Source organism: Dipodomys spectabilis, unplaced genomic scaffold, assembly GCF_019054845.1.
Source record: "Dipodomys spectabilis isolate Male_0828 unplaced genomic scaffold, ASM1905484v1 ptg000092l, whole genome shotgun sequence".
In the NCBI taxonomy this organism is placed as follows: domain Eukaryota; kingdom Metazoa; phylum Chordata; class Mammalia; order Rodentia; family Heteromyidae; genus Dipodomys; species Dipodomys spectabilis.
Genome location: NW_024870769.1, coordinates 7053335 through 7080764, shown reverse-complemented (window position 1 = coordinate 7080764; position 27430 = coordinate 7053335). Strand labels below are relative to the sequence as shown.

The 27430-nt window shown below is 39.7% G+C and overlaps 1 protein-coding gene across 1 annotated transcript in view; it reads left to right on the top strand.

The window, feature by feature from the left end:
• Cpvl (carboxypeptidase vitellogenic like) overlaps positions 1 to 27430 on the top strand; it is a 116313-nt gene that overhangs the window by 25375 nt on the left and 63508 nt on the right. Inside the window, exons 5-7 of the mRNA XM_042685059.1 lie at positions 2974 to 3053; positions 8851 to 8917; positions 27086 to 27208. Of these exons, the coding sequence (XP_042540993.1) occupies positions 2974 to 3053; positions 8851 to 8917; positions 27086 to 27208 (270 nt within the window). The remainder of the gene's footprint in view (positions 1 to 2973; positions 3054 to 8850; positions 8918 to 27085; positions 27209 to 27430) is intronic.

Sequence of the window (27430 nt, the reverse complement as noted above, 5' to 3'; positions counted from 1 at the left end):
AGATACTGTACAGAGTGGTTAGTTACATGAGTAAGGTAATGAGTACATTTCCTCTTGAGCATTGTTACCCCCTCCTTTGTTTTTCTCCCACAATCCCTTCTCTCCCCACCTCCCCAGCTCCTCCCCTTCCCACCAAAGTTGTAGAGTTCATTTTTAACTAGTGTCTTGTACATCTCATTAGTACAATGGGTCAGCCTTGTTTCAGCATTTTGTTATTTTCCTTCCCCTCCCCAAATTAGAAAAATGTATATTCAAGATGCAGGGTACCGGAATAAAATACAATGACAGGGGTTATACCAATAGGGAAGAACATACGAAAGAAACAAAAGAAATAACATAGTACATTATAAGTACATTAAAAACAACAGCAACAAATATAAAACCTCTTGTGTCTCTATCTTGGAGTTCATTTCTCTTAGCACCATCTTCTATGGTCATATGTGCATTGCTTTTGACCTTTTCTACTTGTCTGGTAAGGTTGTCCTAGACATATACTAGTTATTGCAAATAAGGGAAAACATGGGACCTATTTTGGGGGGTTTGGTTTACTTCACTCAGTATAATTTTTTCCAAGTCTTTCCATTTCCTAACGGGGCAGTGTCATTCTTCCTGATGGAGGCATAGAATTCCAGTGTGTGTGTGTGTGTAGTGTGTGTGTGTGTGTGTGTGTGTGTGTGTGTGTGTGTGTGTGTGTGTATCACATTTTCTTGATCCATGCATCTACTGAGGGGCATCTGGGTTGGTTCCATATATTAGCTATGGTAAATAATGCTGTGATAAATGTAGTTGTGCTGGTAGCTTTACTATGGCCTTGTTTGTGGTCGTTTGGTTAAATGCCAAAAAGTGGGATTGTGGGGTCACAAGAAAAAGGGCAATGAAATCAGAAACAGTGACCCCAGAGGGGAAAAATGAAAGATAAAAGAAATAACTGCAAACAGTACACTAAAACAAAAAGGACAAAACCACACCAAAAAACCCTCTTGTTTCCATATTGTGGAGATCATTTTGATTAGCATTATTTTATGTGGTCATATGTACTGCTAGAAATATCCTAAGCATATACTAATTATTACAAATGAGGGAAACCATGGAACTTATGTTTCTTTGAGTCTGGCTTATTTTACTTAATATGACTTTTTTCCAAGTCTTCCCATTTCCTTATGTTGGGACAATGTCATTTTTTTCTCTGATGGAAGCATAGAAGTCCATTGTGTATATATGTCATAAGACACTATGTTGGAAATGAACTTTGCAACTCGGGGATACAGGGGAGTGGGTGGGGGAGGGAAAGCAGGAGAAAATGAGGGAAGGACTAACACTGTTTGAAAAGAAATGTACTCATTATCTTACTTACAAAACGGGAACCCCACTGTACATCACCTTTATAGTAAAATTATTAAAATTATTGAAAATAGAGGCAGGGTTGTTTTCTTTTAAAAATAGGATTTATGGCTTACGCCTGTAATCCTAGCTACTCAGGAGGCTGAGATCTGAGGATCGCGGTTCAAAGCCAGCCCAGGCAGGAGAGACCGTGAGACTCCTATCTCCAATAAACCACCAGAAAACCGGAAGTGGTGCTGTAGCTCAAGTGGTAGAGCACGCGCCTTGAGCTGAGGAGCTGAGGGACAGTGCCCAGGCCCAGAGTTCAAGCCCCACGACCGACCAAAAAAAAAAAATAGAATTTAAATCCCTTTCTGAGACTTAGCTTTTCTGCTATTTTTGTCTCATCATCCTTGAGCTGGGGAATCTTCTTGGCTCTCTTCTTTTCTTTCCTCATTTTGCACCCTGTGAAATGTCCTAGTTCCTGAATTATAGCATCCAGGAGATGAGATTTGTGTTTTCACCGGTGGTCTGAGTGAAGCTATTACTTTACAGAGTATTATTTAGTATTAATATCCCTAATCTTTCACATAACATTCTAGGTTAAAAAGCCAAAGCTGAGGTCCTTTCCTTACCAAGGCAAACAGAACAGCTCATTTTGAGACAGAAAGTGATATTTTCCTTCATAAGTTTTCCCTGAAATTGATTTACAAAAGAAGAGGTGAGGGTCGTTTTGACAGGTGAAGGGTATCTTTACTTGAACTATCCTCTGACTATTTTACTTTGCATATGGTTCAAAGAGAAAACAAGTAAAAAGGAAGAAAAAACTGTCAATGTACTTGCCCTCCATCTTGATTTATCAGCTGTACAATTTTCCTAGTATATAATTACCTATTTAGGGCTGGGAAGGTGGCTCAGTGGTAGAGTGCTTGCCTTGCATGCCTGAGGCCCTGGGTTCGATTCCTCAGCACCACATAAGAAAAAAGAAAAAAGCCGGAAGTGGCACTGTGGCTCAAGTGGCAGAGTGCTAGCCTTGAGCTGAAGAGCCCAGGCCCAGAGTTCAGGCCCCATGACCAGACTGCCCCCCCCCCCCAAAAAAATTACCTATTTAAAGAAAAAGTGAATTAAGGGAAATACACTTGTAAAATTGCTATTTCACAAGGCTTACATTCCTTATCCAAATCATTCATGAAAAATCACTCAGAGCTCCTTATTTCAATTTACGTCTCAATTATCTGTGAATTTCTAGAAATATGGCACTATATCTTACAATAATCTTAGGTTCAAACTTCTTGTCTCTATGAATGAAGCAATAGTTTATAAATTGGTTTTATTGTTAAACTCTTTATTGAAGATGAAATGGTACAAGGCCATGTTTCTCACAACTAAAAGAAAGAAAGAAGAAGAAAGCCACACACAAATATCTTTTATATCCAGTCTAGAGACAGAGCTATACACCCAGAGGTTTCAAAACCCAAGACCAGGGAAGACAATTTTTTCTTCCTCACAGGAGGATGCTAAAAACACCTGAGGTGATGGAAAAGCCCAATGTCTTCAGAATAAATGAGGTTACTTCTCAGTGTGTGCTTTCACCGAAGCCCTACCAGGCATGTATGTCTCTGTGCTGACACTTACTCATTGATTTCCTTTCAGGTGGGCACAGGTTTCAGTTTTACTGATAATATCCATGGATATGCTGTCAGTGAGGATGATGTGGCACGAGACTTGTACAGGTAAAGGGCTTCGCTTTCTCCTGGTCTGTTCAGAATAACCATTTTCTATCTCTATACTTTTAGGAAAGTTCTTCTACTGGTAGCATTATGCATAATTAGTCTTCTTTATTTTTTGTCAGTAATGAGGCTTGAACTCAGGGCCTGAGCTTTTTTGCTCAAGGCTAGCCCTCTACCACTTTGGGCCACAACACTACTTCCTGTTTTCTAGTGATTAATTGGAGAGAAGAGTCTAGTGGACTTTCCTGCCTGGGCTGGCTTTGAACCATGATCTTCAGATCTCAATTTCCAGCGAAGCTAGGATTGCAGCCATGAGCCACTAGTGCCCAGCAATGATTGGTCTTTATTATCCAAAAGTTTTAAAAAGTATTTTGACACGAGGATCACACACACACACACACACACACACACACACACACACACACACACACACAGAGCGTCTCTTCTCTACTTTGTTCTTATTATTGATAATTATGTGAGTGACCAGCAAAGAAAGCAACAAGATTTTAAGGCAAAATTATAATGTTTGTCCTTTAAGAGACAATAAAGGCCCAATGGAATTTTTCGACCAAGATTATTTTTCAAACCTTTCAACCAGATGCTCTGTAGTTTTCTCCTGTTTTCCAAACTTCTGTTTGTCTTTGCTTTCCAGTAGACAGCATCTTTCCAGACATCTACTTGTCTTCTTTTCTAGGACTGTCAGTGCTGTGGCTTTCAGAGACAACTTCCCATTCTCTAGCTTTGCGTTCATCACATTTTCCAGGTTGAAAAAAGCTTATGAGCTAGTCCTTCTCTCATTCTCTCCTTCATCTTATAAAACTTTCTTTTTGCCTAAGAAAAAAGAAAAAGATATACAACTTGATTGAGCAGGGTGTACATAATTTCTTCTTTTTCTTACATCCATTATAGCTATTTCTGGAACAGTCTTAAAAATAAGTTGACCTGTGTTATTTGGTCACATTTTTCTAGTCTATAAATTGCTACTAAAGATCAAGTCCTGGATTCCTTCTGATTGCTGGGATACCACTTGTTTCAGTATCATGAAAGAACTTTATTGGCCAGGAGGAATTAACCAGCTCCCCCTACCCCCAGCCACCCAGCTCCCTTTCGGCTAATAACTCACCTCATGAGCAAACTCAGGAGCCAATCTTAAAAGGAAAGTGCATTTGATAGGAGTCAGGGATTTCTCATCTCTGACAAAACTTTCCCCTTTGCTCTTTGTTTCTTGAAGGAGAGTAGAGCAAATTGATGGCTGGGGGAGGTGTGGGGAGAGGAAGGAGGAATTTCCAGACTACTATTTCTCCAAAGAGATCTCGTTTCCTATGCTGACTTAGAAAATAATATGTTATACCTTGTGGATTGTGTGTGTGTATATGTGCGTGTATGCACACACACCCCAGCAATGGGCCTGAACGCTGTCCCTTACCTTTTTTTCCACTCAAGACTAGAGCTAGCTGGGCACCAGTGGCTCACGCCTGTAATCCTAGCTACTCTGGAGGCTGAGATCTGAAGATCATGGTTCAAAGCCAGCCCAGGCAGGAAAGCCCATGAACCTCTTATCTTCAATTAACCACCAGAAAAGCAGAAGTGTCACTGTAGCTCAAGTGGTAGAGCGCTTGCCTTGAGATGAAGAGCTCAGGGACAGCACCCAGGCCTGGAGTTCAAGCCCCACCACTGACAAAACAAACAAAAAACAACTAAAATTCTACTATTTGAGCCATACCTCCATTTTAACTTTTATGGAATTTCCTGACCAGACTGGCTTCAAACCATGATCTTCAAATCCCAGCCTCCTTAGTAGCAAGGACTACAAGCCTGAGCCACCAGCACCTGCAGTGTTTTATGCTTTTGATATTTACATTCAGTCCTTGTAAGGGATGTCAGGTCCCCATACCCCTGTGCTCTGGTACAGTGGATCCTGGGGACATGTTAGCTGATCCTCATTCTTACGGAGGATCCTTTTCCTCCATCTTAGCTCACAGACATGATTGTGATGTCCTAAGAAGTTTACTTGAGAGTTGTCTCTCACTTAGCACTATTTGCTGTCAGTCTTCCAATAGAAAACCTTCCCCAACTTTCACCCCACCACATATACCAACCCTCTCTTCTGGCTTAAATCCAAACAAGCTCAGTTATTTAACTAGCAAACACCCGGAAGGCAGAATTTCTGTACTAAAGAAATACATCAATCCCCTATAAGACAGAGCACAGAAAAGCCTCCGTCCTTCCCCTCCCCAAAAGATGCTTCCAGCTTCTAATTGCCCCTCAGTGTGGATATTTACGGCTGACATTGGTACATCTCCTCTTACAAGACATGTAAAGGGAACCTATTTCAAAGCATCCATTGTTTATAACTGTTTTAGTTCTTTTTTTTTTGCTCCAGGCTCTTAGAACTGGAAAATAGCTAATCAAGAGTAGTGCACAAAACTGATTTCAGCTGTTTCCTTTATGGTTTACACTCTTCGTTTCCTTTTGTGACAGCATTCTTCTCTCTGGCTTTCCAGATGGGTGTCTGGAACGAGAAGGTCTCTTTGAAATGTATAAATGGGCTACTGCAAGTTTAAAGAGTAGACCTTTCTTCTTCTCCCTCTGAAATCCGTCTCTCCTTATTTGTTCTGAAAATCCTATTCCTTTTTCCTATTAATAGTGCCTGGCTGCAAGAAATAGCCTCCTAGAGAACAATTTAGCATTTGCATTTAAGCTGTGTGTGTGTGCTCAATAATACATTTTTTCACTAGCAAGATGTTAAATTTTGTTTCGTTTCTCCCTATTTAATGTATGCTAGTGAGCCACCACATCTCCCTAGAAAATAATACTAAAACATAATAAATGTACTAACTTCAGTTTGGATATCATGGCTGATGCTATGCCCCACCAGTGGGTACACACTGAGCTAGACACTGTTCCTGATGCTGGTGGTATAGCAGTCCACAGCTCAGCCAGCCTACAGCCCCTGCTAACCTGGCCCTGGCAGAGTCCAGTGGTGCGTTTGAACTTGTCTTCTCAGAGCCTAATGGAGGTGCTGCTACTGTTCATCTCCATGTTGGCTGGTGACCAGAACACTCTGATTGTTCAGACTTATCTGCCCACCAATGCAACTTGCATTGCGTGAGAGGACCCTGGGACCACATGGTGATGAGAGAGCCATGGCACAGCTCCCTGGGAGGTGGAACAAATGCAAAGAGGCCCTGCTCCAACATCACCAGACCACTCAGATTCTTGTTGCCAATGTGTTTCAGCCGCCATGAGGAGCTGTAGCCACACCTGCTTGGCTTTCATTTGGATGTGTGTCAAAATACCAGGGAAAAATCACGTTAAAGGAGGAAAGATTTCTTTTGGCTCATACATCAGAGGTGTCAGTCTGCGATCACTTGGCTCCTAAGTCTCTAGACACAATGGGGGTGCGTAGAGGAACAAAGCTGCCATATAATGGCATCCAGGGAAAGTTTCTACTACTTCCCAATAGCCCCGTAAGCTATGAATTCATAAATGAGGTTGAAGCCCTCATGATCCTTCACCTCCCAGAGGCCCCAGCTCTGACCACTGCTTCACTGGGGACCAAGCCTCCAGCAAAAGAGCCGAAGGAGACAGTTAAGCCCCAACCATGAGGAGATGAATAAGGCTTGGAGAGATGTGGGAAAATGCTGAAGGGAGTGACATTGATCATGATGCATTGTACTCATAAACTGGCATGTTGAATTGAACCCTCTTTAAACGACTACTTAAGGATAATACAAATTTAAAGTAGAAAAATTAAAGATTCAAACCATAACCGTAGCCTTGATCTTCCTGCATATCATTTTGCTTTCCTCCATCAGAACTGACCAGCTTCCAGCACTATTTAAAATACAGTTAATTGGCCAGGTGTTATAACGTACTAAATTTGCCATTTTCATTTTAAAATATATCATTTTACCATTTTCATTTTTATTCCCAGGCTGTGTTGAAATAAAAAAATTCAGTTGAAATTATTTATCTGTGAAATTAAAACTCTGACAATATCCTCAAGTAGACTTTTTTCTGAAAAGTTTAGTTAGGGAAGCCTGGCATTTTTGAGCCTGAAGAAACCTTCTATTTAAATTATCTTCTATTTCAATTATCAGATAAATCAGAGAATGCAGGGTTAGTGGTGGCTCATGCCTGTAATCTTAGCTAGTCAGAAGACTTGAGGCCTGTAGGATCACCACTTGAAGTCAACTAGGGCAGAAAAATCCATCTCTAGTTACTCAGAAAAACACTAAACCTGAAGCTTAGCTGAAGTAGTAAAATGTCATCCAAGCAAACAACACACACACACACACACACACACACACACACACACACACACACACACACACACACACACACACACAAACTCACACACACAAAGAATACCCCATTAAAGTTGAATATCAGATAAGCAATAAATATTTTCTTAAATGTATGTATGTTCTAAGAAATATTTTGACATACTTATACCAGGACATTGTCTATTGTCCCGGTATAAGTATGTCTATTACTGTATATCCAATTAAATTGTACACCTTTTATTTTTACTTGTTAAACCTGTCAACCCTAATAACTCTCCAACTCATACTGTAAGCAAGTAAGTTGTAAGGTAAAGCATAAAGCTTAATTGAAATTTACTAACTTAAATTACGTGGTACCATTCTAAAAAGCAGGGAGAGAGAAAGGGACGTATTTTTTTGTCTGAAGATGGAGAGGAAAGGGTGGAGAATAAACTCCTATTTTTATCTCTGCTCTAAAGGCAGCTTATTGCCAGAGCTAACAGGGAAGCTATAAAATGCGACTTTCAAATTTAGTTGCTATAATAAATAGTTGCTACTATAAATAATAAATAGAAGAGTGCACCCAAACTCTAGAGTAGGGTTTCATCGTGAGTTTTTATAGAGGCTTTGAAAATTAAGTACATCCAAGATCATAGTGGGTATAATGATCCAATTTTGCCTCTCTGCAACCCTTGAACTCTCTCCCTTTCCTGAATTTTCAGAAACTTCTTTCTCTTCATCTTCCTTGGATGCTTTGTAGCTTTGTTCTCTTGGTGGAAGCTGCTAAAAAAAAGAAAAAAACTCCTAAGTTTCTTAGACATGGTAGTCCAGGTCAACACCTGATTTTTACCAGTTTTTGTCTTCCTTTTGGAAAGATTTTGGTCGATTTTGGTCAAGTAGGGAATCATTCAAAGTCTTCTTTTTTATTATTATGAAATAATTCCTGAGTCTGTTGACCTCTATTTCAGCATAACTAACAGAAGTGGCTGTTGACATTTTTTTAAAGTAAATGTGATTTTTTTCTTTTTGAGCACAGAGGCTACTGTACATTTATTTCGGTATTGGTGGTCATTTTCTAGATTCACATTAGACTGTAGTCATTTTGCAGCTTTTCAGTTCTTATTAGAACCCTGACATTCTGGAAACTCTATTAGAAACACTCAAGAGCGCCTTACCCTAATGGTTGGTAAGCAACTAAAACTCCCTTGTCTTCTTCATAAAGCTGGGTCAGTGGGGTCATAAGATTTGCATAAAAATCGCTAAATAGTAGGTGAATTGATGGTTCCTTCCACAGCTACATAATCCAAAATGGTAACTCCCAGATTTGGAAATGTGCCCAGAGTGTTGATGTTCACTATTAAGCTTAATAGCACAGAGTTAGCCTGTGCATGTTTTCTAACTGTCTACTTTAAAAAGAATACCCTATTGGAGCTCACAGGAGAATGATGTATTTCCAGTATGAAACCTTGGGAGCATAGCATGAAATGGTTCTGATTCATTTTCTGATTCATTTTTATTGTTCTTTTTTATAGTGCACTAACTCAGTTTTTCCAGTTGTTTCCTGAGTACAGAAACAATGATTTCTATGCCACTGGAGAGGTAAGTTGATACCATGTTTTCTTGAGGGCTTCAAATACCATCAAGACTGAAATATATTCTGACAATTGCAGCTTATTTAAAAATATATGCACGTATAAATAGATATATGTATGTGTATATTAATATTGTTAATACTCATATGTTATCCATTATATTATACATAGATTATCTACTTGCGTTGGTATTGCAGTTTTAATACAGGGCCTCAAACTCTTGCTTGGCCTTTTCACTCAATGCTAGCGTTCTCCATCTCCACTTCTGGATTTTGCTGATCAATTGGAGATAAGCATCTCACAGACTTTACAGCATGTTCTGGCTCTGAACCTCAATCCTCAGGTCTTTGCCTCCTGAGAAGACAGAATTACAGAGCCAATGTCTAGCTTTCTATGTTAATACTGATTCAGCCTATATCAAGAATTACCCAGTTAGCTGATAGGAGTCAGGGTTTTCTCATCTCTGATAAAACTTTCCCCTTTACTCTTTGTTTCTTGAAGGAGAGTAGAGCAGATTGATGGCTGGGGGAGGTGTGGGGAGAGAAAGGAGGAATTTCCAGACTACTATTTCTCCAAAGACATCTCATTTCCTATGTTGATTTAGAAAATAATATGTTATATCTTGTGGGTTGTGTGTGTGTGTGTGTGTGTGTGTGTGTGTGTGTGTGTGTGTGTGTGTGCATTTATGCACACACACCCCAGCAATGGGGCTTGAACTCAGAGCCTGGACACTGTCCGTTACCATCTTTTCCACTCAAGACTAGAGCTAGCTGGACACCAGTGGCTCACGCCTGTAATACTAGCTACTAGGAGATTGAGATCTGAGGATCTCGGTTCAAAGCCAGCTCAGGCACGAAAGTCTGTGAGACTCTTATCTCCAATAAAGCGCTCAGAAAACCAGAAGTGGCTCTGTGGCTCAAGTGGTAGAGCTCTAGCCTTTCCCTCTAGAGCTGAGGGAAAGTGCCCAGGCCCAGAGTTCAAGCACCATGACTGACTAAATAAATAAATATTACCCATGTATTCCCCCAAATGTCCTGTATGACATAATTTTTAATCCTCTGCTCAACAGAATATCACATGTTAAGACAAGCACAGCAAGGTTGCTTGTGTCAATCCTTTTGTCTTTTACAGATTTTTTTTTAAGCAGTGCTGACAATCGAACCTAGGTCCTCATGCATGCTAGGCAGGGCACTGTCACTGAACTATATATACCCCAGCACAGTCATGTGCGTTTTTGTTGTTGACATTTACAAAGACATTGGGAAAGCCAAGAACAAATACCTTGAAGAATGTTCCAAATTCTGAGTTTGTCTGATTCTCCTCAGTACTTAGATTAAGGGAAAACATTTCCCAAGAATACTATATAAATGAAATATATTTTTTGTGACATCTTTTTTTCTTTTTTGCCAGTCAGGGCTTGAACTCAGGTCCTTGAGCTCTTTTGCTCAAGGCTTGTACTCTACTACTTTGAGCCACAACTCTACTTGTGGTTTTCTGCTGGTTAATTTGAGATAAGAGTCTCACGGACTTTCCTGCCTGGGCTGGCTTCATACTGTGATCTTCAGATCGCAGCCTCCTGAATGGCTAGGATTACAGGTGTGAGCTACCAGCACCTGGCTTTCCCTAGCATCTTGGTATGGACATCCACATCCTCTCAGTTTGCCTTTTTATGACAAAACTAAGCTCAATCACCTGAAGGTTGTATCTTCTAGATCTCACCATTATAACCATATCTATTTTGTTAGCAATTAATAGATAAGACCATTTGAGTATCTTTACTATCCAATTTTAAGTCCCAGTGCTTTTAGAACCATTAATTTTCCTGCCTGAACCTGTAATTGCCCTGAAGGTTATACAATGATACTGTTTCTAATCTTGTTTATCTATATTATCTAGCTTTCTGTAGAGAAAATTTCCCCTTCATTTATTGTCTTCATTTGATTATAAAAATAAACTGCAGACTCAAGCATTTTCATATTTTCTTCCTTCCTTCCTTTGCTTCTTTTCTTCTGTCTTTCTCTTTTTCTTCCTTTTTTCTTTTGTTCTTTCTTTCTTTTGGGAGGTGGCACTGGAGTTTGAACACATGGGCTTGTGTTTTGTTCTGTTTGCTTGTTTGCACTGCTGTCAATCTATCACTGAAGCCATGCTTCCAGCCTGGCTTTTTGTTGGCTATTTTTCAGATAGAATCTAGTGAACTCTTCTGCTTGGGCAGGCTTTCAATTTTTATATACTAATTTTGGTCAATAGTCCTTCAAGCTGGGTCCTCTTTCCTTTATTCCTGAACCATTTAGGTTTTGAACATCTTTCTTTCTTTCTTTCTTTTTCTTTCTTTCTTTCTTTTCTTTCTCTTTCTTTCTCTCTCTCTTTCTTTTCTTTCTTTCTCTCTCTTTCTTTTCTTTCTCTCTCTCTCTCTTTCTTTCTTTCTCTCTCTCTCTCTTTCTTTCTTTCTTTTGGTAAGCATATGTATTCCAGAAACATCTTGTTCTCTCCCTGCCCTAGGTCTGGTATTCGTCATCTTTTGAAGAAATCCCAACTCCTTGTAATGAGGGATATTTAAAGTCCAAGTCTTAAGCACTAAGTGCATTCATTGCTACTGGGAGGTCATTTATTTTAGATATGGGCAGAGCAAAGAAACAAAATGACCTCATGCTGATACCCATAATTGAAATTCCTCTCTCTTCCTTCTCCATTGTACATTTGTAGATTCCATCTCCTGCATCAAGGACCATGGTTCCCAAGAGTATCCTGTTTACTCTCTTTCTCAATAACCCAATGGTTTCAGAATTAGTACAGCAGTACTATGGTCCTCAATAAATCAACTTCCCTCCCTCCCTTCCTGCCTTCCTCCCTCCCTCCCTCCCTTCCTTCCTTCCTCCCTTCCTCCCTCCCTCCCTGCCTCCCTGCCTTCCTGCCTTCCTCCCTCCCTCCCTTCCTTCCTTCCTTCCTCCCTCCCTCCCTCCCTCCCTCCTGCCTCCCTGCCTCCCTGCCTCCCTGCCTCCCTGCCTTCCTGCCTTCCTCCCTACCTGCCTGTGTGCCTTCCTTCCTGCTTGCCTGCCTTCTTGCCCTCCTGCCTCCTTTATCTGTATGGAAGACCCTCAACAGATGCCCTATACCTCAAAGAATATTAAGCCCCCCTCGTTCTCTCCTGCCCTTTCCTGTATTTATTTATTCATTCAATTTTATTTATTTAGCTTACATTGGCTATAGAGGGAAGGGATTTCATTGTTATGTTCACACATGTTTATAATATATTCCAATCAATCTCACCCTCTCTATCACTCTCCCTTCCCTCCTAACCTTCTTCTAAAACAAGTTCTGTTGTTCTGTTTTTATAGTTGCAAACAATGTACTTTGACTTCATTCTTCCCCATCCTCCTTGTTATCACAACCCCCTACTACTAGTACGCATTCCCTAACAGGCCAAATTTCTTTCAGCATGACTTTGTCTCTCAAGCTCACCTGATCTGTCTCCTTGGCTTTGAGCTTCCTCGTTTCATTCTGATTAGTTCTTTCCATTTGGAGACATTGTCTTTCCTTCAGTTTCTTATTCCCAGTAAATCATCTGTTATTCAAGAATTATTCAAGAATCAACAACTAGGCTATTTTGGTGGGAGTATAAACTTGTTCAACCACTTTGGAAAGTAGTCTGGAATTTCCTCAAAAGACTCCACATATTGCTCCCCTATAACCCAGCAATCCCAGTTTTGGGCATTTACCCGAATGATCACAAAGAAGACCATACTAAAGCTACCAGCACTACTATGATTATTGCAGCATTATTTACCATAGCTAAGATATGGAACCAACCCAGATGCCCCTCAGTAGATGAATGGATCAAGAAAATGTGATATATATACACAATGTAATTCTATGCCTCCATTAGAAAGAATGACATTGACCCATTTGTTAGCAAATGGAAAGACTTGGAAAAAATTATGTTAAGTGAAGTAAGCCAGGCCCAAAGAAACATAGGTCCCATGGCTTCCCTTATTTGCAATATCTAGTATATGTCTGAGTCAAGCAGAAAAGCTCAGATAAGGTGATGTTAGGCAAAATGAACCCCAAGATAATGATTCAAATGGTTTTTCTTTCTTGCTATTGATTCTGACATATTTATAAGATGATTTCTTTGTTGTTTTGTATGTCCTTCCCCCACAGTATAACCCCCATTTTCACTGTATTTGATGTTGGTATAATTTGGGGAAGGAGAGGGAAAAACACATTGTTTAAATAGGGATACAGGTGGACCCATTGCAACAATGAGATGTACAAGTCATTATGTCAAAAAACGAACTTTACAATTTTGCAAAGGCGTAGGGCGCATTTTTTAGGAAAGGGAAAGACTTGGAAAAAATTATATTAAGTGAAGTAAGCCAGGCCCAAAGAAATTTAGGTCTCATGGTTTCCCATATTTGCAATAACTAGTATATGTCTGAGTCAAGCAGGAAAGGTCAGATAAGTTGATGTTAGGGGAATGAACACTAAGATATGTATTCAAATGTTATTTTTCTTTCATACAATTGTTTCTAACATATTTATAAGATGATTTCTATGTTGCTTTGTATGTCCCTCCCCCACGGTATAACCCCTGCTTTCACTGTATTTGATGTTGGTATAATTTGTGGAGGGGAAGGGCAAAAACAAATCCTTTAACTAGGGTTACAGGTGGCTCCATTGCAACAATGAGATGTACAAGTCGTTATGTCGAAAAACAAACTATACAACTTTGGTGGGGGGGGGGGGAGGATCAGGTGGTGGAGGTGGGGGGAGTATGGAAAGGGAGGGGAAGGGGAAACAAAGAGGAAACAACAATGCTTGATAGGAAATGTACACATTATCTTGCCCATGTAATTGTAACCCCTCTGTACAGTATTCTCACAATTTAAAAAAATGAACTAGTTAAAAAAAAGGGGGGGTGGGGCGCTGGGTGGGGGGGTGGGGGGGAAGGTGGAAGGGAGATGGGAAGGGGAAACAAAGGAGGGAGCAACAATGCTTGATAAGATATGTACTCATTACCTTGCTCATGTAATTGTAACCCTTCTGTACAGTATTTTCACAATAAAAAACAAAACAAAACAAAAATAAAAACAACTAGGGTGGGAAGGATCAAATGAAGAATGGTCAGTATAATGCCCAGGGCCTTCTCTAACACCTGGGAGTGGAGGATCACACTAAAGGCCCTCACCATCTGAACCATTAGGCCTGACTGTGAGCGATGAGTCATATCCTGTAGAGGACAGTTCAAGTGTGATCCAAAAGGGGAAGCTGGAAGGATGTTGGACCCAGCACATCAACAAATGTGCACACTAAGGGAATGAAGTGAAGGCTTCATTTAAGAGAATGTCAAGTTAATGGAACCCCTTTGAATCTTCTTTTGTTGCAAAACTATTTGGACATAGCAGAGGCACAATGCCTATGTTCATCTGATCATATGAAGTCATATTTATCAAAATCAACTCCAAGAAATGGGAACAAGAAGGTTTTGTTTTCTTTGTTGCTGTTTTTGTTTTCTTTTCCTTTTGTCTTATTTGTTCATTTATCTGTCTTTGGGAAGGTAAGAAGAGCACAGAAATGGTGGGACTGAGTGTGAACAAATGAAGCAATGGTATTCTATACTATACAATTTGTGGGTGGGGATGGGGGGAAAACTGGGAGAGGGCTGACATTGCTCAAAAAGAAAAGAAATGTACTCTTTATCTGACTTATATAACTGTAACCACTCTGTCCATCACCTTTATAATAGCAATGAAAAATGCCTTAAAAATAAACTATTTTGAGAGGACATTCTTATTTCTTAGCATATAATACTTATGGGTTTTTATACCCAGTTGTTCAATTGGGGTTATTTGACAATGATCCTGATAAATACTCATCTCCTCCTCGAACAGAAAAGTGAACTGCTTATTGTGTATTCCCTTGTCTTGGAAATATGTAGTGATATTGTTAACTATAATGTTGAATGCTCAGCAAAGTTGCCAAAGCTAGGATGAAGGATTTGACTTGTCTACTTCATTTCTTGCCTAGTGGTTCTATGCATGACGTAGAAGGAATTCTGGATTAATAATTAGGAGACCTGGATGATTCTAGGAAATTCTTAACTCTCTGAGTCTTTGCTTTCCATCTTACAATCAAAGGGGTTTGCTTTTTAATTAGATCACTTTTAAGGATATTTTCCTTCATTAGAAAGACTTTCAACTGCAGTCACCTAGACTTACTTTTATTGCATCTCTATGTCATTGTAGTTTAAACATAGTTTAAGTCTGCCCTCCTCTTTACAAGCACTCCTCTTCCTCTTCCATCAAAGTTGTTACTGATTTTTCAAGAGAAAAACCCTTGTCTTCTGAACTATTAATTTGCTTGTGTTCTTAGGGAGGCTGAACAAATAATACCACTCAACTCAGAATCATTCTTAAAAAATAGTCTCGGAAATGGTTTTCTGCTTTTCAGTGCAAATGCAGTGGATCTCATGCCTTTTGCACTTGTGTGTTATTAGTGAGGGTAGCCTGGTGTTCAAAGGGTCTGGAACAGCTGTTCTGAACCCTTACTTTGGTGTAGGGAGTCTGGAAATAATAATGATACCTACTGCATAGTGTTGTTTTGAGTGTTTAATTAGAAAATTCTCCTCAGATATTTAGCATTGTGACCAGCTGTGGTGAACCCCCAACACACGATGCCTATTATTACCATTCATGTTGAAAAGTTAGATTAATCTATTAGGGTTCCAAAGCATATGGCCCAAGGCATGTAGACAGGAGTTGAACTGCGCATAGAAACTCTACTCATTCATTGTTGAGATGTGCCGTTGCCTCCTCTATTCTCTATGTATTATTTCTGAAGTGTGTATGTGAATATGCATGTGTGTGTGTGCGCGATATGCTTGTGATCAAAACCAAAGTATAGAGAGCATATTAAACAGATGTTCTACCATTGAACTTTATTCCCAGCAAAGTCATAGAAATCATTGATTTGGTCCATGAAGAGGGAGCTCACAAGTGAATAGTAGAAATTAGTTGTGCTTAGGTTTTATATGGATAGCAGCAAAGTGTGTCAGGACTCATCCCAGGCTCCTTTCCCCTGCTGTGAGAGCCAGGCACAGCAATCCAGAGAGAGTAGTGTGGGCCTGCAGTCGGCACCAAGAGCTTGCTTTGTCTCCTTCCCTTCTCTTCATTTCTGCCCAGAACACCAACTGGAATTAATTTTTTCTAAAGAGAGACAAATGTGTCTGTAAATCACCCTCCTCAAGGCATGAAAAAATGTACTTCAAAAAGAAACAAGCTGTGTTTAATTCCCATAATTAACTTTCTTTATAAGTGTTATCCTTTCCAAGCCAGTAACTATTAGTGAGACAGCTCTTGTTCTTGAGGCACAGCCACAAGCTATGCTCCTCTACAGCAGCCATGAGCTCCACCTACAAGTTAGAGCAAAGAAGTTCTCACAGGAAGGAGGAAAGGAAGGAAGAAAGGAAGGAAGGAAGGAAGGAAGGAAGGAAGGAAGGAAGGAAGGAAGGAAGGAAGGAAGGAAGGAAGGGAGGGAGGGAGGGAGGGAGGGAGGGAGGGAGGGAGGGAGGGAGGAAGGAAAGGAGGGAGGGAGGGAGGAAGGAAAGAAGAAAGGAAGGAAGGTAGGAAGGAAGGAAGGAAGGAAGGAAGGAAGGAAGGAAGGAAGGAAGGAAGGAAGGAAGGAAGGAAGGAAGGAAGGGAAGGCAGGCAGGCAGGCATCAGGATAGAGCAGTCGGCCCATTGTTCTGTAAGCATATGACTGGCTTCATGTACCACTAGAGACCCAAACTCAAAGCTTGTGTGTGTTTATGGCAATGGAATGGAGTGCTTCCAAAATGGCAGGATATGTGGTTAAAACTAGGTACCTCTTTTCCAGCAGCAGAAAAGACAGATTCTGCTGGGCAGCTGTGGCTCACGCCAGAGGATCTGGGGTGGTTCAAAGACAGTCCAGGCAGAAAAGTCCCTAAGTCTCCAATTAACCAGCAAAAAGATGGAAGGGGAGGTATGACTAAATTGGTAGAGCACCAGCTCTGAGTGAAAAAGCCAACTGATAGCACAAGGACATGATTTCAAGCTCCAGTACCAGCACACACACACACACACACACACACACACACACACACACACACACACACACTAAAAACATAAGCAGTTTTGCAACCAGGATTAGTTTGAGGACCAAACACAGGCAAAACTTAGAAGTTATTTATGTGCTAGTTGTCGAGATCAATGGAATACCTTATTTGCATGAAACAAGTCCTATTTGACCCTGATCATTTTTACTGGAGTCATCATGGTTCATTATGGGTTGAAATAGTAGGCTCCCAGTATATGAGAGCATGTTCATTTAGTTTGTAGCATACAATAGGAAGCATGGTGCTTAAGGAAGGTTACAAAGTAGTTTCGTGCAAGGCTTTAATTACATAAAATTAAAGTATCAATGATACTTCTCTTCAACATCTTTTCCTCTTCCTTTCATTGCTCCTCTTTTCCTTATGTCCCAGGCCATTTCTTTTCCAGAGCCATTCAATGCCCAGATTCCCCTCCCCCACTCAATCTTCTTCTCCTTGTCTGTATTACTTCTGCATGATAGGAATGGAAACATCCTTATCGTAATTTTTCTGTCTGTCATATCGGCCTCAGACTTATCTATTGGTTTCCAACAGATAAATTTATCATAATAAATTCCGAGAGATTAAGCCAAATGTGGTACACTCTCAGCAAATTTGTATTTGAATGGAGAAGAGTGCCTATATTTCTAATAAGGGACCCAAGCATTAACGTGCAAAGTGGGACTAGAGAACTATGCTACCAGTAGGCCAATCATCTATATAGTTCTCCATCACTATTCTTTTTTATATAGCTTTTTACTGTGATTAAGTGATTACATAAATTTCACAAATTCCACAGTATTGTGAGATAGTGATATTTAGTTAGGATCACAAACACATTCTAAGCTTCATGAGGCAAATTGTCATTTTCATGGTATATAAAGTTTGTGAATTCTTTAAGCTTTGACAGTGCAGCTATTTCTTCCCCATGGGGTGGTATGTACATTTGTTTCCTTTTGCTTAGTGTTAGCTGTTCCCTCTTTCCCTCTCATTCCCTCCCTCCCATCACTGCCCTTGAGTTGCTTAGTTCATTTTCATCAATGTCCAGTGAAGCTGACTCCATCACTATTCTGCTAGTCTAGGCCGGGGTTCAATGAATTGGTGGCTAGAAGGGAACTTGAAGAATATTCGGCTCACATGTTTTATTTGAAGTCCCAAAAAACATTTCGAATGGCTGAACGAGACGCTATGAGCATTCTTTTGCTGAGTGTCATTTTATATATTACTTCATTTAATTCTCACAGACACTTTCTTAAATAACAGCTATTATTATTATTACTCTCCCATCTTACAAATGAGGTGACTTAGGCTCAAGGAGATAAAATCGGCTTGACTAACATCAACCAATGAAAAACTCAAGAAAGCAGACCTGGATTCTATGTGGTCGGACTCCAGAGCCCGAAAATCGTAATGCAAGAAATAGGGACAGGTTGCAGTCCTGCTCCCTGGAGCTAATTCCCTCCTCAGAACTAAATTATCTCCAGAGCCTGCTTCCTCTTGCAGAGCAGAATCTCTTTCCCTAGAAGGGAGTCAGACATCCCTGTTCCTATTTCCTGCTGATCTCTAGGGTTATAACCTTAAACAAACAGAAAAGAAGCTCCCTTGCTCTTTGAATGTCTATCTTTCTGGCCAGGACTTAGTTTTAATCATAAAGACTTGGCTTTAATCATAAAACTTTATAGAGTAAATGGGACTTTCAAGTGATATAAAGACTTGAGGTCCTTGGAATGCAATTATTTCTCAAGGCCTGGAACGTGCTGAATTTTATTAGATAGCATTCAATCTGTTTTAACTCTTGAGCTCACAACAAATGTCTATTTTCAGTTCCCGTCCATGGGCACTTGCCAATATTTTCTTTTAGAACTGAAAATGGATTTGACTGTTTAATGAGTTTAATATTATAAAATCAAGGTTTATGCTGCACCCTAAAGAACTGAACAAGGGCACATGGAAATATTTGCAGAAGGGCCTCTGGCCTTTAGAGAGCATATCCAAATCAAATCAATACTTACTGATTTCTTAGTTGTATGGAGATAATGAGTAAATGGACAGTGACATACCATACTGGACAGGGCAGCACAGAGACATCAGTAGGACCTAACGTATGATGTCTAGATTAAGGACAAGAAATGAAAAGTGCTATCTATTATTTAGCTGCATTCCTCTGTCTACAAGGGGCACACAAAGGACTCTTGAGAGTGGTCCAGAGCGTTCACACCCTTTATTTATATAAAAGTCAAGTTAATGGTAGGTTTCACTTTATTATTTTATTTTATTTTGACCAGTATGGGGCCTTGAACACTGAACCTCTTGCTCTTGCTTAGTAATTTTTGTTCAAGGATATCACTCTTTTACTTGAGCCACATATCTACTTTGATATTTTGCAGGCATGAGCTGCCAGTGCCTAGATATATTCTACATCTTAAACAAAAGGGTTTGTTCATCTGGTGAGTCACCTGGTTTCAAGCTGGGTTTCTTCAAATTGGCACCAAGGTCAAATCAAGTGGAAGAAGGATATGTCTCATTCACCTTTGCCTGTCACTGATGGATGTTTTTGAGAATCATTCTTTTGGGACTAAAGTGAATACAGCATTTCTAGGGCAGTGTGTACCTTTAAATCTGTTTATATGACCAAAAGCTGGTTACAGATCAAAATGCTTGTGTTATGTGTCAATGCTTGTAGACTTTTCAGGTTTCTTTTAAACCTTACATTCAAAAAAATAGATGCATTGATAAAATCATATTGTTAAAAGCCTTTTTTAATAGCAACAATGTGGTCTCAAAATTAGATGACACATGGTCTAGAAATGTCTGGAAAGTGGTAGAGATTACCACAACACTGAAGCTCCAGCTTTCCTCATTCATTAATTTTCCTAACTGGCCATTTAAAGCCATGTTTCTCTCCTCAGAGAAAATAATGATACAGAGTTAAACGAGATTCTACCTACCCCAAGGCTAGATGAAGTCAAGGCTGCTTAGCCTAATTTCTGGCTTTGCCTTCCTTGTGTATTTCTCCATTGTACTTAGGGGTTTACTAGCTGTTGTGGCTTTGTTTCCAATGTGTCTATCTGTTCATGGTTTTGTTTGTTTGTTCCCTCTGGTCCATCACCATAAATAGGGGTGGCTCTACCATTGTCTAAGCCTGGGAATGGTTTTAGAACAAAGTATGTGGGTGATTCTGTTTTTTTTAAATTTAATTTAATTTTTGTCATTATCTTTAAGTAGTTGCATAAAGAGGTTTCAATCCAACATGTCAGCTTAATAAGTACCATGCATCTTGATCAATGGCACCTCTTCCATTGTTCTCCCCTATTTTTCCCAACCCCACTCATCCCCTCAAGTTACCTCGTTCAATTTGCAAATGTATACATTGAATATGGACTCTATTTGCCCATCCTTCCTTTCTCTATTTGTCTGTCCTCCAGCTCCTTGATCCTCTTCCTCCTAACTCCACATGTTACAGCTTCCTAGTGTGACTCTTTCCAGAAGGACAGCTCACATTGTGTTATTTTAGTGATCCACAGCGGTTTTCACCAATCTAGCTATGTATTCTCCACGAAAGATACAATTCCAGTGGAGTGGCTGGGGGCATGGGAACAAAACAGGGTAAAGGACTCAGAATAACCCTTGGGGCCTTTAAAAACACACTGCTGCTGATTCTGCCCACAGCTCCCCACATGCTCCCTGGCAGAGCTAAAGAACTAAGGCCTGATTCTTGATGGGGAAACTTTGTGTCCAGGTCTAGGCATGTCTCCTTTCAAAGGCCATTGCTCATTGTCACCAATAAAGTTCTGGATATTTTCCACGAAATGTGTATTTAAAAGCAAGGAAGAGAAAGAATGTAGCTTCATCTGTTTTTTCTTTTCCCCCTACTAAACTTCAGTAAGATATATGGCCAATTGAGAGTAGATGAAATAATAGTAACTTCTAAGGAATCTGTGTAAAATTTTTCTAAGGAGACATTGTATCTATTATAACATTATTCTCTGACAACTGACTTCTGGAAGAGCTAATTGGAGCTTGATTGTAGATATGAAATCTTTTAACCTTCTTAAATGTAACTATCAGGGGTACATACAGTTAGTTATTAATGTTGTTGAAACATGTGAGAAGGGGGAGATTCAGATGGAACACACAACTACAAGCTTTTTAAAGTCTAATTGCATTGTTCTTTTACACATCTGGATAATTAAGCAAGCATTACATTCTCTCTAGACTATTTTTACAAGTTTAGCGTGCTCCTTACATAATTTCCATTAGGCTTTTCCAAACATCGCTTAATTAGAAAAACTGCAGACCAAGAATCAAAACTACGATTGAACTATTACGTTGAGACCCTTTCCTGACTTCCTGACTTCTGAGCACTGACTTCTGAAATCCTTGCAACGTAGGAGGAGAATTAGAAGTTTATTGCTGCTTAAAGCTCCAGCAAATATAAGTGTGTACAAACACAGTGTGATGTCTCTGGTCCTTTTAGTTGGAGGTGAGTAGAAATATGAGCACCAAGGGAAAATTTATCCTAGCAAGAACAGCATTAGAATTGGCAGGTTGAAATCCCTTTAAATATCAGAAAGGAATAAGACGGGGAAACTAAAATTCAGATGTGTTGACTTCCAACTTTGTTTGAATTGTCCTGTAAGAAATACATGTTTATCTGGCTGAGTTCCTCATTTGAAGGCCATTGCCAAATTCTAAAATAATATGTGTCAGACAGTTTCTGGCTGCACTTTTCCCCTTTCCTTTTATAATTGCTTTGATGTTACTCTGAGCTCTTTAGAGACCAAGCTCTGACCTGATGTTAAGAGTTAATGTTAATTCAGAGACTTCAGGGCCAGCTGCTGCCCACATTGGTGAACGGCGTGGGGAGGTCAGAGGTGCCACAGGACGGAGAGCTCTGGTTGCGGATGAGGTTGTTATTTTGAAGGGCAGAATTCAAAACAAAAGGGAAAAGGGTTAAGAAAGAGCACAGGACTACAATGATAACCCTTAGTAATCACAGAGTCTTTTTGTAATCCATAAATCAGGTATATCTAATGCTTCCCTGAAAATACGGAATTCTATTCTATTTAAAATATACGAAGGGGAAAACTTGTACCACAAAATATCTTTGATTTATTATCTGATTGTCTTTTGAAGTGCTTGTGATAGTCCCAATTGTTAAATTGAGAAACAAATGATTTGAGAAGAATATGGCTGGTCTTGCAAATGAAGATAAATATATCTCAACAAGGAGGATAAAAATCATTGACATTTCATTGCAGTGTTTCATTATCTGTTTCACATAAAATAATCTGACAGTTGTCTACTAGGTGACATCCCGAGGCTCCCAAGAATGGAATGGTTAACGGAAAAGGCAATGAAGGTTTTGGCACAATGACACAAAGCAAGGAAGTGTGTGGTAGTCATTAGAAGACAAAAATTTAGGTAAACATCATCGTTAGTTGGCAGATGTGGACTGAATATTGAACAGTCTGGGTTTGGAAGTGATTGTAGGAATACTCACCCCACTATTCTATTTTTCACAAGTGGTCAACTTAGCAAGCATGGGCTACATAAATAAAAGTTTGGGTCCCACAGTGCATTCCAGGCTGACTGGCTGAAATTTGATGGGACTGGAGCAATGTGAGCTATGAAAGCAATCAAGCCTGGACAGCACTGCAGCTGAGCACATGAATGAAAGCCACTGGCCCTTGTGTTCATCACTGTATGATACAGGAGAATGGTGTTAATTGAAAAGGAGTTCAAAGTAAAGTATGTTAAAAAGTTTAGTTCATAGTAGATGGTCAAATATTGAATGGTCATTAAAAATACAGAATCCTTCATAATTCCTTTTCTGGTTGTATTCTAGATTTGTGATGGTCACAGAGGCATGGCACCTTAACAATGTGGTCATTTTAGGCCAAACTTGTCATCACTATACACAGACAGACAGACAGACAGACAGACAGACAGACACACACACACACACACACACACACACACACACACACACACACACACACACACACCTATATTTAATTTAAAGACCATGCCTTTCCATTTGAGAAGCAACTCAAACAAGAAGACAACCTGAGATATCACTGGAAGAAGATAGACTTCTTAGCATTTATACTGATTACCAGAGAGAAAGCAATGTTTAGCAGTAATACAATATAAGCCATTCATATAGCAAGTGTGTTTTAATGTTTCTGTTTTCTGCTGAGAAATGTACACATAATGGAAATAATAATTCCTAATGGTTCACCTTGCTCTCTCATAATCGAGTAAAGGTTTTCAAATTGTGCTTTCAGAAGTAATTGTGAGCTTTCTATGTCTCTATTTCTCTCGTTCTCTCTTTCTCTCTCTCTCTTTCTTTCGTTGTCAGTCATGGTGCTTGAACTCAGGGACTGGGCTCTGTCCCTGAGCTCTTTTGCTGAAGGCTAGAGCTCTACCACTTGAGCCACAGATCCACTTCTGTTTTTCACACTAGAAAATTGGAGGTAAGAGACTCATTGACTTCCGCGGCTAGGCTGGCTTTGAAAAACCTTGATCCTCAGATCTCAGGCTCCTGAGTAGCTAAGATTACAGATGTGAGCCACTGGTGCTCAGTGCAACTGTGAACACTCTAAGTGCAAGTTTTGTATATCACTCATTTTTGTGTCTCCTTGGTGTCTAGCATTGTGCCAGTAACAGAAGAATTCTTCAATAAGCAGTTGTTGACCTAAAGATTATATAATGCATCTTTACCAGTGAAATGATTCCTCAAGAAAATGTGCTTATCCTCTTCCAGAAATTTTAATTGATGATACTTACTATTTCCACTAACAAGAAAGTAGCATAGTTATATAACAAACTAATTTTCAGACATATAAACACATTTTATATTACCATATAGAAGCTTAAATGAACTTCAGAGTATAAATGGATAAAGCACTCTGATTCAATACTTTTCCTAAAATTATTATTATACAAAAAGGCTACCTCAATGAGGAGATTCTATATAAATTATATTTCTTTATTATTAACTTGAAAACAATTTAGAATTTAAGTGAAACTAGGTACAATTCTGGCTCTATTTCTTAACTTCTCTGAGTCCAGATTTTGGAGTAAGTCAGACCCAGAATGAATTCTAGCTGTGATCTCCTATCTTGAATTGGAAACAGAGGCAGTATCTCTAGCATGTGATTATGGGGTGAAGAAAATGAGAGTTCTCAACCCAGATGCCCCTCAGTAGATGAATGGATCAAGAAAATGTGGTATATATACACAATGGAATTCTATGTCTCCATCAGAAAGAAAGACATTGCCCCATTTGTTAGGAAATGGAAAGACCTGGAAAAAATTACATTAAGTGAAGTAAGCCAGGCCCAAAGAAACATAGGTTCCATGGTTTCCCTTATTTGCAATAACTAGTATATGTCTGGGACAAATAGAAAAGGTCAAAAGCTATGTACATATGACCAGATAAGATGAAGTTAAATGAAATGAACCCCAAGATATGTACACAAGTGGATTTTTCTTCTTGCTATTGTTTCTAAGGTGTTTATAATGTACTATGTGACTTTTTTATTTCTTTGCATGTTCCTCCCCCATGCTATAACCCCTGTCGTCACTGTGTTTGATGTCAGTGCCCTGCATCTTGTGTATACACTTCTCTAATTTGGGGAGGGGAAGGGAAAAAACAAAATGCTTAAATATGGGGTACAGGTTGACCCATTGTAACAATGAGATGTACAAGACACTATGTTGAAAAACGAACTTTACAATTTAGGCAGGGTGGGGGTGGGGGGATGGGGGAACAGGGAGGAATGTAGTTGTGGAGGTGGGAGGGAAGGGATGGTAGGGGAAAAACAAAGGAGGAGGCAACAATGCTAGATAGGAAATGTACTTATTACCTTGTTCATGTAACTGTAACCCCTCTGTACAGTATTTTTTTTTCATTTTATTTTATTTTATTTTTTTTGTGAACATACTGTACAGAGGGGTTACAATTACATGGGCAGGATAATGCGTACATTTCTTATCAAGCATTGCAGCCTCCTCCTTTGTTTACCCTTCACATCCCTTCCCAGCCTCCCCCCCACCCCCCCACCCAATCCTTCCCCCCCCCCCCCCCCCCGCACCCCTCCCCCAAACCTTCCCCCCCCACGCCCCTCCCTCCCCGCACCAACGTTGTAAAGCTCGTTTTCGACATGACCACTTGTCTGTACAGTAGTTTTACAACTAAAAGGTATTTTAAAAAAGAAAGGAAAAGAAAATGAGAGTTCTCAGGGATCCCTAGCTTTTGAACCACAGACCTGTAGAGAGCCTTGGAGATGTTGTGAAGGGTCCATTCCCTCACTAGAATTTATAGGAAGCTTTTAGTCTATTGGGAACATGTGTGAATTGAGAACATGTGTGCATTTTGGAACCCAGTGGGACTGTGAATAAAACAGTATCAGGGAGTGAGGTTAGTGGAGGAAACAGATCATATCGGCCTTTGTGCCTCAGATAAAGCTCTGTGCTTTTACTGGGAGGTGGATGGGCAGCTCTATGTTTTAGCACCATCGCTCATTCGACAATAGGCTGGATGTGTTTAAGGATAGCAAAGGGGGCCCAGTGTGGTAATCTAGGCAGGAGATGATGCTGTAGTGACCTAGACCAAGAGGGGCAGACTCAGTATGAGGGAAGACTGAATTCTGGGCACATTTGGATGAAATACATATTGTTGGCAAGCTTGGCTGGTAGACTTTTGTAGCATGCAAAAGAAAAGAATCATAAACATAGCAACAAGAATTTTGGCCTGAGCACTCAGAAGAGCTAAGATATATTACAAGGGAGACTGTGGGAAAGCTTGGGATTGAGAGCTGAATTTTAAGCATATGATATTTAATATTAGTTATACAAGTCGAGGTGACAAGAAGGCAACTTTTGATGGAAAAAAATGCAAAAAATACTAATGTTTTTGAAAAAATGTTTTAAAAGTACTATTGAGCCAATAGTAGCACTTTTCCAACAAAGTCTAAAAGTAGAACTGTGACCATACTTGTTGGGGTGGGAAAGAACCTTATTCTGAAAAGATTGGAAATAGAGGTTAAGTTCAAATGAAAATTTTAGTGGCCAATCATGTTATTGCCCTTTTCTTCTCCATTCCTTTAATGTATGCTGGTTTCAAATTTTCTACATTTGAAATCTTAAGTTTATAGAGTTGAAAATTTTCCATTCATTTATTAAAGCTATAGTGTGGAATGGAGCTGTCTGGTAATAAAAGCTCAACCAATGGCAGGATTTTCTTGAGTGGTCCACATTTTCATTTTGGAAAGAAATTAGCATGTTCAGATACTACATGGTGTTTTTTGTTGTTTCTTTGTTATTTTTGTGCTGGTCCTGGGGCTTGAATTCTGGGCATGGTCACTGACCCTAAGAATTTTTGCTCAAAGCTAGTATTCCACTATTTGAGCCACGGCTCCACTTCTAGCTTTTTGGTGAATAATTGGATATAACAGTCTCAGACTTTTCTGCCCAGTCTGACTTTCAATTGTGATCCTCAGATCTCAGCCTTGTGAATAGCTGGGATTACAGGCATGAGCCACAGCCTTACATAGTCAGGCTTACATGGTTTTTGTTTGCTTGTTTTCCCATTTAGCCTTTGACTTGCATTTCATTAGGTGCTTTTTGGAATAAACAGAAGGAGAGTGAGGGAAGTTTCTCATTATTGTGGAACTTATAATAATGTGAGGTAAAGAAATAAACAGTACACCTCATGTAAAATTACTATTACTTTATTGTGATATTGTGTGCGTGTGCCCGTGCGCATGCGCGCACACGTGCATGAGCTGTTACTGGGGTTTGAACTCAAGGCCTGATGCTCTTGCTTAGCTTTTACTTCGAAAGACCAGCTCTCTACCATTTGAGCCACACCTCATCTTCTGGCTTTTTGCTGGTTGATTGGATATAAGAGTCTATCAGATTGTCTACCTTAGCTGTTTTGAACTGAGAATCTTAGCCTCCTGAGTTACAGGCATGAGCCACCAGCACCAGATGATTTTGATGAGCTTGTGCATTATGCAAGCATAATGTGAGCCTCATTTCAGTGCCTGTCCTTGTCAGTCCTATGCAGGGAAATACGTGCCAGCCATTGCACACTATATTCACACCAGAAACTCTGAGAAGAAACTCAAGATCAACCTGAAAGGAATTGCTCTTGGCGATGCATATTCTGATCCTGAGTCGGTAGGTATCTTAACTTTCTTTCCTGTTTGCCCCTTGAAAGAATTAAATTACTGTTAATGAGATGACTCGTATCTCTTACCTGAGAGGCCTGACTTATAAAGGGCACTAACAATTTGACTTTATGACTTAAAATATTTAATTTTTACCAAACATTTCAACCTGTTGGCTTACTATGTTAGCGTTTGTTGGCTGTCAGGAAAAGTATACATTTTGTTATGCCCT